This window comes from Phocoena sinus, chromosome 7 (assembly GCF_008692025.1).
Source record: "Phocoena sinus isolate mPhoSin1 chromosome 7, mPhoSin1.pri, whole genome shotgun sequence".
Lineage (NCBI taxonomy): Eukaryota > Metazoa > Chordata > Mammalia > Artiodactyla > Phocoenidae > Phocoena > Phocoena sinus.
The window spans coordinates 704983-717267 of NC_045769.1; the positions used below are offsets into that span (position 1 = coordinate 704983).

The window sequence follows — 12285 nt, forward strand, 5'->3', positions numbered from 1 at the left end:
ACTCCAAGTAAGGTGTGCTAGAGGTGGGCGAATCAGCACGCAAACGCGCACGTACACGGCTGCTTGCAGGGTGCTATAACGAGGTGCCGTGGACGGTGAACAAGCTCACACACACACACACACATGCACACACACACCTGCCTGCAGGGCGCTGTAAAGAGGTGCAGTGTCCCCCACAATTCACATGTTGAAACCTAATCCCCAACGTGATGGTATTTGGAGGTGGGGCTTTCCAGTTCCACCTTCAGGACTGGTGTTAGTGTCCTTATAAAAGAGGCCCCACGAGGGTCCAGTCCCTTCTGCCATGTGAGCTTACAGCCAGGAGGTATCGTTCTGTGACCAGGAAGCGCTCTTCACCAGCCGAAGGGCCTGGCGCTTTGATCTGGGACTTCTAGGCTCCAGAGCTGTGAGAAGTAACTGTCTGCGGACAAGCCCCCAGGCTGGGGTATTTCTGCTACAGTGGCCTGGAGGGGCCAAGACAGTAAGGAAAAAATCTCCCTGTGGTTTTGGAACCACAAGTTAGCCTTGGTGCAGTTTTCAGCCTGGATTCACAAAACCTGGGTAGTTTAAAAAAAATTATAAAGCTGAAAATTTACTTCAATGTGGCCCAAAGGTTGTCAGAGCCCCTAAGAACCTGTCCTAAGCAAATGACAGTCCTTTCTGGAGCATACCACATTCATTCCAGGTTTCAAAGAATTTTGAGTCCCAAGGATAACACGCAGCTCTTAGATAAAATTTTTTTTAAAAAAACCACCAAAGACACAAGGAAACACAGCACCATGACCAAGACCTAGCAGAAACAATAGACTCACACCTTGAAGAAGTTCAGACATTAGAACGTCAGACGCAGACTACAAAATAACTGCTTCCTAATATCGTCAACGAACACACAGGAGGCTTGAAAATACCAGTTAAGAGTAAGATAGCTGGAAAATATACAGAATAAGCATCAGAATTTCTAAAGATGAGAAACACAACGTTTAGAATTCGAGCCTAACAGGCAGGTTTAAGGGCGGTTGGACACCAGAAGAGAAAACTGATGACCAGGAGGGTAGATTCGAAAAAATTATCTACCACATAGACCAGGGGGGTAGAAGGAAGGAAAGTCTGGGAGGTTAAGAAGCGTGGGAGGGAACACGGGGATGGGTAAGGTCCACGGGGCGGGAGAGGACAGGGGAGAGCGGGACGTGGGTGACACTGAAGGAGGTGACGGCTGCTTGCCAAGGACAAGGGAAGCGCGGCATCCTGACGAGTCCTCAGCAGGATAAACACAAAGAAACCTGCGCGTCTGCGGCGGGAAGCTGGCAGGAAGCTGGCAGGATGCAGTCGAGAGCGGCAGCTCACAGCGGCCACGGCAAGAGGACGACGCCCTCCGTGGCGGGCCAGCAGACAGAGGACGGAAGAGCCGCCGGCCAGCGGCCAAGGGGGAATAAAGACCCTCGATAAACCAGTGCCAAACTGGACCCGAGGCCCATCTCCAGGGCATTTGTTTCCCTAGTGGCCAAGGTGGGGGCGTGATGTGTCTCCCACGTCTCCCCAACCCCACGTGGGAGCCCGGCCATCGACGACCACCCTGTGATGACAAACGCATATTCCCTCTTGGCGTCCTGTCCCTGTGCAGGGGTGGCTGCAGCAGGAGGGGCCGCTAGGCTTCTGACCGGAACAGCTGTCCAGCAGGAGGAGCTCTGTCCACACAGTGGGGTTGGGCCTCTCACCCCGCCCGATCCGTGTGGGAAGTGCCGAGACGGCCCCTCTGAGATGCGCTTGTCCGAGGGACACCTGTGCAGGGTCAGCCTGAGGCCCAGGCACCCAGCGACCAGCTCGGCCTCTGCTCCTGCCACGTCTGGGGAGAAATCCTGCCCATGGGGCCCGCGGCAGACGCTGGGAGGTCCATGGGGACATCCAGGGACGATCGGAGCAGAGGCTGCAAGCCCAGCGGGGATGTGAACAGGCAGAGGTGTGGGGTGACCCATCTCAAATATGTCCCCTACCTCAAGCTGGACGTCCTGCCCCAGTGACCAGCCCGGGATGGTCAACACAGTATCTCCCCCCAGCAAGGCTGAGGCCTGGAGCCCCGTGCCCTGACCCCGTGCCCCAGGGCTGCGGGTTTCAGAAGAGGCTGCGTGGGCCCTGCTGGGTTGGCCAGGGAGTAGGGGGCTGTGGTGCGGCCCAGGCTCCGGAGTCTGACCCCGAGTTGGGCCTGTGGAGACTCTTCTCTCTAGAGCAGCTCGGCCACACCAGAGCCAGGGCTCGGCCCTCACTCTACTTTCCAAGCCCAGCCAGGCGTCCTTCTCTCAAAGCGGGGGTCTTCCCACGCAGTGTCCCCCACCCTGCAGACCAATGTGGCCAAGCCGAGTGGGGGACATGGTGTGGCGGGAGGCCAGGGGCCTTGCCCCCAGGAGGGGCCATAGCAGAAGCCAGCTCGCCGTTTCCCTGTTCCTGCCCCCCACCCCGACCCCGGCCACGGGCACCAGACCAGGCGTGCCCCTGCCCACGGGCGAGAGCCGGGGAGCACCTCTCTCTGGGTCCAGCGCTGCCTCTCCCGCAGCTCCAGCTCAGCCCGCAGGCGGAGCACACTGCGCGTCGAACCCGCCAGCTCCTCGACCAGTGTGTCGTTGGCCTTCTTCATGTGTCCTAGCTGCTCCCGCAGGAGGGCGTTCACCTGGGAGAGGCCGGTGCTCCTGTACGGGCAGGGACGGAGCGGCGTGGCCGTGGGCGGGTGGCCTCTCCCTCCAGACGTGCTCAGACAGCCGGGCCCCGAACCTCCTGGGCCCAGACGACCTCAGCTCGACTGTGCAGCGCCCAGACTGCCCCTAAGAGGCACTGGACACCTGCAGCGGTCCTCAAACGGGGGCCGGCCTCTGGGTGCCGCCCCGGCACGCCCCCTCCCGCCCTGACTTGCTTTGCTCTCCCCACCTTACCCCCCTCCGGGCTCCCCCGGCTCTGCCACACACCTGTGGCTGGCTCCTAACTCCAGGGTGTGGGGGTGACCCCGAGACCAGCACGAGGGTTAGGGCTTGGGAGCCTGGCCGAGGGTACCAGGGCTGGGAAGGTACCCTGCCGCGCAGGGCTGGGGCAGAGGGAGTCAAGCCTGTCCCGTGGAGGGGGCGGCCCCTCCGGGACCATGGGGGTCTCTCTCCACCCAGGGGTCTGCATGTGGCTTCAGTCGGGGACCCCAAAACCTCTGGAGCCCGTACCTCCCGGCTAGCCGCGCGGCCACAGGGGCTTCCTCTGCTCCTGTCTGCTCTGTGGGCATCAGCCTCCTCTTGGCTTATTTACCAACACCCTCCACCCCCCTTCTCCAAAACTGGTTTTCAAAATGCTTCTCAGCACTTTTCTTCCTTATCCAGAGTCCCTGAGGATGAACCAAGGCCGGGAAGTCTTGCACAAATGGCTTAACCTTCCCCAGGTCTGGAGACAGAACCGGCCGTGGAGTGGAGGCTCATCCCTCCCGCTGGCCGCCCTGCAGGGAACGTGGAGAGATGCCCTTCCCTTCCGGGGCCGTGTCCCGGGGCTTGGGGCTACCTCCGGGGGGGGCTGGGGTATGACACACACTTACCAACGGTGCACAAGTGAGCCCGATCATGAAATCAGAGCGGCTTGAAGCCAAAGGGGCCCGGGAGTCAGGGCCGGAGTGTGAAGCGGACCGGGACTGAGGGGAGAACCCTCGGGCCCCCCAGGATTGGCCAGGCCAGCCGAGGGCCAGGAGCAGCTCAGGCGGCCTTCCTGGAGTTCAGGCCAGAGCCCCGGCCTCAGCAGGCGGTGGGGGCCTGGGGTGACACACGAGGGAGCAGAGGGCCAGGGAGGCCCCATGACCTGTGGGACCTGCACTCTCACCTGAGGCCCTGGGGGTGCTCCTCCTCCCCGCGCTGCCCCTCCCCCTGCTGCCCCTCCCCACGCTGCTCTCCGTGCTCCTCCTCCCCGCTGCCCCTCCCCATGCTGCTCCTCCCCCTGCTGCCCCTCCCTGCGCTGCTCTCCGTGCTCCTCCTCCCCGCTGCCCCTCCCCATGCTGCTCCTCCTCCCCGCTGCCCCTCCCCATGCTGCTCCTCCCCCTGCTGCCCCTCCCTGCGCTGCTCTCCGTGCTCCTCCTCCCCGCGCTGCCCCTCCCCATGCTGCCCATCCCCGAGCTGCCCCCCCATGCTGCTCCTCCCCCTGCTGCCCCTCCCCCTGCTGCTCTCCGTGCTCCTCCTCCCCGCGCTGCCCCTCCCCCTGCTGCCCCTCCCCACGCTGCTCTCCGTGCTCCTCCTCCCCGCTGCCCCTCCCCATGCTGCTCCTCCCCGTGCTGCCCCTCCCCATGCTGCTCCTCCCCCTGCTGCCCCTCCCCGCGCTGCTCTCCGTGCTCCTCCTCCCCGCGCTGCCCCTCCCCATGCTGCCCCTCCCCGCGCTGCCCCTCCCCATGCTGCTCCTCCCCCTGCTGCCCCTCCCCCTGCTGCTCTCCGTGCTCCTCCTCCCCCTGCTGCTCTCCGTGCTCCTCCTCCCCGTGCTGCTCCTCCCCGCGCTGCCCTCCCCGCGCTGCCCCTCCCTGTGCCGCTCCGCCCTGGAGTCACCTGGGAAGAGGTGCCAACAGCCCCGCAGCACAGTGGCGTCTGCAGTGACGGCCGAGCTCCCTGCTGCCCCACTGCCCTGCCTGCCTGGCCTCACCTCTGCTCGGCAGCCTCTAGCCGGCCGAGGGCTTCCTCCAGGTCGACGCTGTGCTTCTGCTCTGACCTCCGCAGCCGAGCCTCGGTGGCCTCCAGCTGGGCCTGCGGCTGGAGAGGGGCATTAACCCACCTGGCTGGACATTTCCAAGCCCAGCGGGCTGGGCAGCTTTGGCACAAAACCCTCCCAGGGACGGGTGAGAGGGCTCCCCTTGGGTCCCTAGTTGGGGCGGGGCCAGGCTGGGATAAGGGCTGGGGTCGAGCTGGGGTCAAGCTGGGTCTGCTAAGACGGGTCAGGCGGGCAGCCGTCCGTGCCATGGTCCTGTGCCATGTGCCCATGGCTGGCGGAGTGGGGGGCCAGGCTCTCTGGTCCGGCCACATAAGGGATAGGACGGCCGAGATGCAGAGCAGGCCTGGGGTCACCCCCACGGGAGTGAGTGAGCTTGGGGTCCCGCCCCTGCAGCTGCCCTCCTGCCTGTGCTCGACCCTCCGTCTGCTCCCAGCCCCTCATCCAGCGGGTGGGTGGGTACCACACCCCCAGTAAGTGGGCCTGGCAGGGAGGGGAGCCCCCCAAATTGGGCCAGGCGGCCCCTGAGCCTGCTGGAGCCTGAGCAGATGGGGACCCGGGGCTCTGAGGGGAAAAGGCAGTGCTGGGGGCCCCGACCCGAGGAGGCCGGCTGGCGGGGGGCTGAGGCAGGTATGTCAGGAGAGCTGAAGGGCACCCTTGTGGCACGACATGGGGCCTGAGTACAGGGAGGTGAGTGGCCCCCGCAGCTACCAGTGGGATTGGAGAGGAGGGGCCGGGGGTCCAGCCGAGCCGAGGGGCCTGCGCGGGGGCTGGGAGTCTAGCTGGGATTGAGGCGCCCACGGAACAGTCACGCGGCCCCCTGCTACCACCATCCGCCCCGCCCATCTGCTTGGGGGAACCTGGGGAGGCTGGGCCCCTCTATGGCCCTCACAAGGGGTGCTGAGCCGCCTGCCGGAGCGGGCACACGCCTGTGAGCTCACTGACTCACGAGGTTTCCTAATCGGCCGCAGGATTTCTGCGGCTTCTATTCCCATAGGGCCTCTAGTTCCCAACATCTCCCCACCCTGTGCTAGGAAGATCCCCGCCCCGCCCCCGCCTGCGCAGGGCCCAGGGTGGGTGGGAGACATCGTGCCCGCCCGGGGATGAGGAGGGCCTTCCCAGTCCTGCCCGGGGGTGGGGCTGGTGATGAGAACAGGTGTGACAGTTCGGGGTGGGGGCAGGGAGCCCCTCCCTCTGTGGGGCTGGTGACGCCGCCTATCCCAGGAAGCCCTCAGAACCCTGGAGGAGACGAGGCTGACCCAGGGCCCTCGGGCGTTCGGCACTGGTCACTGGTCATGCCGGAGAAAGACCTGAGTCAGGTCTCAGTCCCAGCAATGGCCGTGTGGCCCTGGACAACTCGGACTAGCTCTGAGCCTGTTTTCTCATCTGGAAAGTGGAGTCATCTGCCCTGCCACGTAGACCAGGGGGACTCTGAAGACACAGGGGCTCCCAGTGTGCCACCCTGTGGGCCGGGCACCCCAGCCCAGTCCTGCCTCAGAGGCCATCATGTCTTACAGTGGCAGACATGGGACAGAGGCTCTGGCCTAGCAAGTTTCGTCACCTTTCTGCCTCGGTTTTCCCATCTGTCCACCAGGAGGCCCTCCCAGCCCCGCTGGTCGTGAGCAAATGGCCTCTTGCCGCAGCCAGTCACCCTGGAGGGCCCCGCGCTGCCCAGGGCACTGAGGACAGAGGCCCAGGGGCTCCGTCTGCCCACGGCCGTCGGGGGTGGGGGCGGGGGCGGGGCCAGGGGTCAGGAATGCCCCAGCCGCCCCAGGGCTTCTGGCAGGTGGGGCACAAGTCAGTGCTTAAGCTGGGGGGGAGTCCTGGGGGACCCCGGGGCCGGGGAGCCCCAGGCACCTGTCCCGCTCTCACCGGTCCCCTCCAGCCTCAGCTTCTCTAGCCACCGCCCAGGGTCCGGCCGTGCCATGGCTGACCACTGTCATTCCACGTCCTGAGACGCGCTGACGGATCCACCGGTCACCCCGGGCCCGGCTGCCACGCGTCCCTGCACGCTCACCCGCTCGCTGACTGCGTGGTACCTGCCGGCCAGCTCATCCCGCTCGGCCCCCGCCTGGGCCAGCAGCTCCTCCAGCCGGGACAGCTCCTCCTGCGCGTGGGCCGAGGCGGCTGGCGGCTCCCGCAGCGCTGCAGGCGCAGCAGCAGGTCAGCCTGTGGCCAGGCCAGCCCCCAGCCCGGCTCCCTGTCCCACCGCCGGTCTGCCGATCTGCTGGGGCTGACCCCGGGGACCCCGATCTGGGGCCGCACCTCAGCGGCGGGCCTCCCTTCCTCTCCTGTCGTGGGCATCACGTTTCAGCCCGGTACAGACCCACGCCCAGTGCGAGCCCCAAACCAGTTAGAGTGGAGTGTGCGGGGTGGCCTGGACGCTGGGGATCCCACACCCCCGTCAGGCAGTGAGAACTGCTGACTCAGGGTAACCAGATCTCACCCCCAAGTAGTAAGTTGCTGTTCTAACCACACAGTGGGCTTTCTTTCTCCTTAACACATGCAGTGAGGTCCCCAGTTCCTCTAGGAGGCTGGAGAGCCCCTTATTTCAGGAAGGGGTCTCGGGACCCCCGCACGAGGGGGTCGGGGCACACTCTGGGGCCAGGCTGCCCTACTGGCTGGGTGGCCTCGGTGCAGGGACCCAGCCGTGCACGCAGCCGTGACAGACAGTGAGAGCGCACCGCGAGGGGGCCCGGGGGCTGGGGGAGCACAGCTCTTGGGGGGAGGGGCTGCTTAGAATTCACGCTTCCTGAGTGTCAACCTTTAGGATTTCATCATCTAATGAAAAATGAACATACATTAAATCAAGACTGGTGGGCACAAATGTGTGACAAACCAACACAGGGCTAGGTGGGCATGGTCCCTGTGGCCTAGTGGTGAGCGCGCCGTGGGGATGGGCTTCTGACCCCCGGGGACGATGCCGTGGGAAGGTGTGGTTCTCGTCCTAGCACAGGGGAGGATGATGGGCCGGGAGGGGCCGGCCCGGTCAGGGGACAGTGAGGGGCTTGGCTCCCTGAAGCTGGACTCTGACTGACGGCTCTGCAGCCCCCCTGGTGGCCCCCCTCACCTTGGGGCGGCTCCTCGCCCAGGCTGCCAGCCACAATCTCACGGATGCGGGCAGGCAGGGGGATGGGTGAGGCCCGCCAGCCTCCCCCATGCACGGTCAGCGCCCGGTCTTCTCTGCTGGCCATGGGGCTCAGGACGGTGTCCTCCAGCCTCTGAAAAACACGCGCTCGGAGATGACTGGGGCTGGCAGGTCCCCGGACAGCTGCCACAGCCCCACGTGAACCCACTGGAGTTAGTGGGCGCTGCCACGGGGCTCCCATACGGTGGCAAAGTGCGCTGGAGAGGACTGGGCGAGGTCACCAAGGCCTGTGCCTTGGTTTCCCCACCTTTCAAGGTGGGAGGGCGCCCTGCCCATCCTGGCGCTGCTCTGAGCACAGGTGAGGAAAGAAGAGCTGGTCCGGAGAGCTCCAAGCCTAGGGCACCACCTTGTCCCACCCTTCAGCACTGCTCCACCTCTGCGGGGGCTGCACTGACCGTTGTGGTGGACCTCTCCGGGGACGCTGGGAGGCAGGCTCCTGCCTCTGGCCCTCCTGGAGCAGGCAGCCTCCCAGTTTTCACAGTGGGGTTGGCAGGGAGGGGTCTGAACCCCACCCAGCAGGCCCAGAGCCCCACGGCAGGAGGGGCTGACAACAGCAGAGGGACAACTGGTAGAAGGTCCACCCACACACCCCCCTTTAGGACAAGGCCAGCCATGTGGGGCCTCCCCGTCCACTGGGAGGGGCACGCTGGAGGGGCACGCGTAGGCCCTGGGCCAGGGCAGGGTGGGAGCCGAGGGAGGGGCAGTGGGTGGATCGTGGGGACGGCCCTCCTTCCTAGCCGCCTAGAACAGCTGACCGTCTGTGGCAGAGGTCCAAATAGCCCCAGACGTGGGTAGGAGACCCTGGGTCTTGGGTACCCAGAGACTGGTCTTGGGGTCTTGGGCTCCAGTTGGCACTTTGCCTCGGCCCTGGGCACTCTTGGCTCCATGATGATGGCACAGCCGGGGGAGGGCCTGGGCTGCCCTCCAGAGCTCAGGGCCGGGGTGGGGCCTTTGTCGCCAGGTCTATTGTGGTGCTGACCGTGGGGGAACTTGTGAACACTGCAGGCCGAGGCAGCCACTTCTAAACCAGCATGAACATCTGGACATGAGAGGGCAGCGAGGCAAGATGGCCCAGCACTCAGGACAGTCCATAGCTGCCCACCGGCCCTGCTGCGTTTGCGATATGAGTTGTGAGGCAGTGAGTGAAATAGTAGAGGGTAACCAGACGCTTCCCAGGGGAACTGGAGATGGATGTTCCCTCCAGTGACTCTCTAGGGCGACAAACCAGGGTCCTCCCATCACCCCCGAAGGTCCCAGACTTCTCAAACTTATCACCATGTGCCCAGCCCCTCCCCACCCCTGGCTTCCCAAGACCCCCCACCCCGAGACTCCCCAGATCTCCCTCCCATCCCAGGCCCCTGGTGAGTGACCACCGCACAGCCTCCTACCTGCCTGTCCTCCTCTGGTCCCCCCAGCTCTCCCTGAAGACCCTCTCGAGGCCTAGACCCCTCCACCTGGCTCTGACCCTCAGGCCTGGGCCGGTAGGGATGGAGGGCTTCCTGGGTGCACCCCTGCTCCCCCCACCCCACTGCCCTGGTACAATCTCAGCCCGTCCCCTTTTCCTGAGACCCCAGCCTGGTCTCTTCCGCTCACGTCTGCCTGGACACGAGGCCTGCCCCTCCGTCAGCGCCAGAGTGGCCAGGGCCACCCCGAGACCCGGGCTCTTGCATGACACCTGGTGAAGTCACATCCCCATCCCAACAGGAGCTCCGTGCTGGGCAGACACTGAGCAAACTCTCGGGACTGAATTCCACTGCCCCCCACGGGGAGTGAGAACCCTGGCTCTGGTCCACCTGGACCCCAGTCCTCCTTCACCTGCGTGTAGGAATTTGAGTCCCCTGGGAGGTCTTGGGAGGCACCTTGACTACACTCCCCCTAGCCGACCCCCCTTCAGCATGACTTTGGGTGAGCAGCCTCCCTTGAGGGAAGGGGAGGAGGTGACTGCTGCCCCCTTTGGGCAGAGCCCGGAAGGGGGAGCCAAGACCACCAAGGCCCCTCCTGTCCTCCGGGGAGGACAGGCCGCGGGCAGGGGCTCAGCCATCGTCCGCCCTGAACCCCCTTTGCACTCAGGGAAACCGAGGCCCAAGGGGGAGGCGAGAGCCACCTGAGGCCCGCGGGACTGTCAAGTCCAGGAAGGCCCCTGCCCCTCCGCCCTCCACACCACCCTCCCCGCCCCGCCCCGGGCGTCCGCGGCGCCACCCACTAACGGGAAAGCAGCAGCGGCACAAACTTGACTCATCCCTAACATTTACAGAGGGTCACTTATTAGCCGAGACGTCCCAAGAGGAGCTGGGCGCGTAATGGGTTCCAGCTGCAGCTGGGTGCCTGCGATGGGCTGTGGCCCAGCTGGAGCCGAGGGAGGCAGCAGGGTCGGCACGGTGGGGGTGCGCGGAGGCCCTGGGGCTGCCCCCTCCCACCCCGCCCCACCTCCTGCCCCCCACTCCCCCCCAGTAACGGGGGGCAGGGAGGGGCCCGGAGTGGGAGGGGCCTTCACCCAGGGCAGGTCACTGGGCCTGCACCAACCTCTGGCCTTGGGGCTTGGTTCCCTCCACGGCCGCTCGGGACCCCGCGATGCCACCTGCAGCCCTGTGGGTCGGGTTTTCAGCCCAGCTTTGGGGGGGGTGTGCTGTCTGCCTGTGACCGGGCAGTGCACTGGGAGACTTCTAGAAGCCCCCTCCCCCCCCGCAGTCTCAGCTGGTCAGAGGGGACACCAGAGCTGGGCATCAGCTCCCCAAGAGACCTCAGACTCACAGTTGAGCCTGACCATGTCCCCTCCTCCTTTCTGTCCCCAGCGTCCTCCTCCCCATCAGCTCAACCAGCTTCTAAGGACCTCAGGGAGGTCACAGCCCCTGCGTGACACCCCCAGTGAGCCCCAGAGGGGGGCCTGTGTGTGCGGCCCAGTGGGGTGTCCATCCCCTCCTTCCTTGCCGCCGCCCTCGCCGTGTGGCCGTGTGGATGGGGAGGGTCTCCGCTCCGAGGACCCTGGGCTCCCCTCTGGGAGAGGTGGGCTGGGGCCCCTGCTCTGCCACTGCCGGTGCACTGCCTGACCCCAGGCATGCCACCTGCTGTCCCGAGCCGTGTGTTCTCATCTTTGAAAATGGGGCGTCCCAGGGACCCGGGGGCTGCAGCTCTGGGGACCCCGCTCTAACCCCGCAGGTGAGGACATGAGGCAGCTGGGAAGGGCTGGTGGACCTGTAAGACAGAAACGGAAACCACACGGAGCAATCTCACTCTCTCCCTCACTGGTGACCAGCGTCGGACCCCCGAGTGGTCCCTCTGAATCCGCAGGCTGCTCAGGCACAGGTCCCCAGGGAGAGGAGCCCAGCGACTTCTGGAAGGAAGATGAGGCTGCCCCATACCCAGAGCCCAGTGAGGGAGACCCCTGGGTGGCCCGGGGTGGGTCCAGATGAGCCCCGTGGCAAGGCAGGGAGGGGCGCCAGAAGCCCCGTTTAAAGTCACCCTGCGACAGCGGGTGTCCAGCAGGGGACCTCAACTCAGCCAGCAGTGTGAGCGAGTCAGAATCCTGGGCCCCTCGGCAGAGTCGGGGGGTGCCCCCCCGCCCCGCCCCGCCAGCAGCCTGGGTCTGGGGTGGCGGAACTCCAACAGTGCCACCGTGTGGCCGCAAGGGGCGCTGCAGGAGCTGTGCCTGCCCGGCGCTCGAGGAGGGAGGCTGGGGCTCCTGGGGGCGGCGGGAAGGCAGAGGCTCCCTTGCTCATGGAGATGTGAGAAGGGCGTCACCTCTCAAGGTTTCCCAGCACCCGTTTTACATCTGTCATCTAGGCTGGAAGGGAGGCTCAGGGTCTTGCACTCACAGGTGGCAGTGTTAGGCCTGGGCCCCCGCCCGTGGGCCCCCAGCACCTTCCCAGTCTGAGATCAGGACTCCGCAGGCACGCTGGCCTTGGGTCCCCTCCCTGAAGGCAGAGGAACGGGGGGCGGCCCAACCCTCGCTTCCTCCTCCGCCTCTGCCCCTCAGACCCTCCCCAGCATTCCCGCAGGGCCCCAGGCACCCCAGGGCCAGGCTTTGGCCCTCGCCAGGCGCGGGCACAGCTTGAAGAACACATCTGAGGACAGGGCCTCCAGCCAAGGCCAGCCACCGGACGTCTGCTTGCCATCCTTCCGTGGCTTGGCCGGCTGCAGAGAGGGCCCTGGGCCTGGGTGGCCGCCTGCCAGGCTCCATTTCCTTAGGAAAAAGAGCTTCTCTGTGCCTGGGGTAACCCGTGGCCCCCACCATGCTGTATCTCAGCGCCGCCCAGTTTCAGATCTCTGTGCATCCTTTGACCACTCTGGGGCCCTGGGCATCACCCCAGGAGCCGGGTCAGGCTTCTGTGGGTGGTAGTTTGGGCCTCAACTAACAATAAAGGGGCGATCTGGGCCAGGCATGAAAGCAGGCACTGGGGGTGGGGGGACAATTTCTCGTTCATCCCTGCGTCCCC

At 65.4% G+C, this 12285-nt stretch overlaps 1 protein-coding gene across 1 annotated transcript in view; it reads right to left on the reverse strand.

Moving 5' to 3' along the window:
* Positions 1-12285, reverse strand: part of LOC116756779 (putative ciliary rootlet coiled-coil protein 2) — a 72375-nt gene that overhangs the window by 50407 nt on the left and 9683 nt on the right. Inside the window, 4 exon segments of the mRNA XM_032637722.1 lie at positions 2496-2681; positions 4642-4748; positions 6722-6849; positions 7775-7925. Of these exon segments, the coding sequence (XP_032493613.1) occupies positions 2496-2681; positions 4642-4748; positions 6722-6849; positions 7775-7925 (572 nt within the window).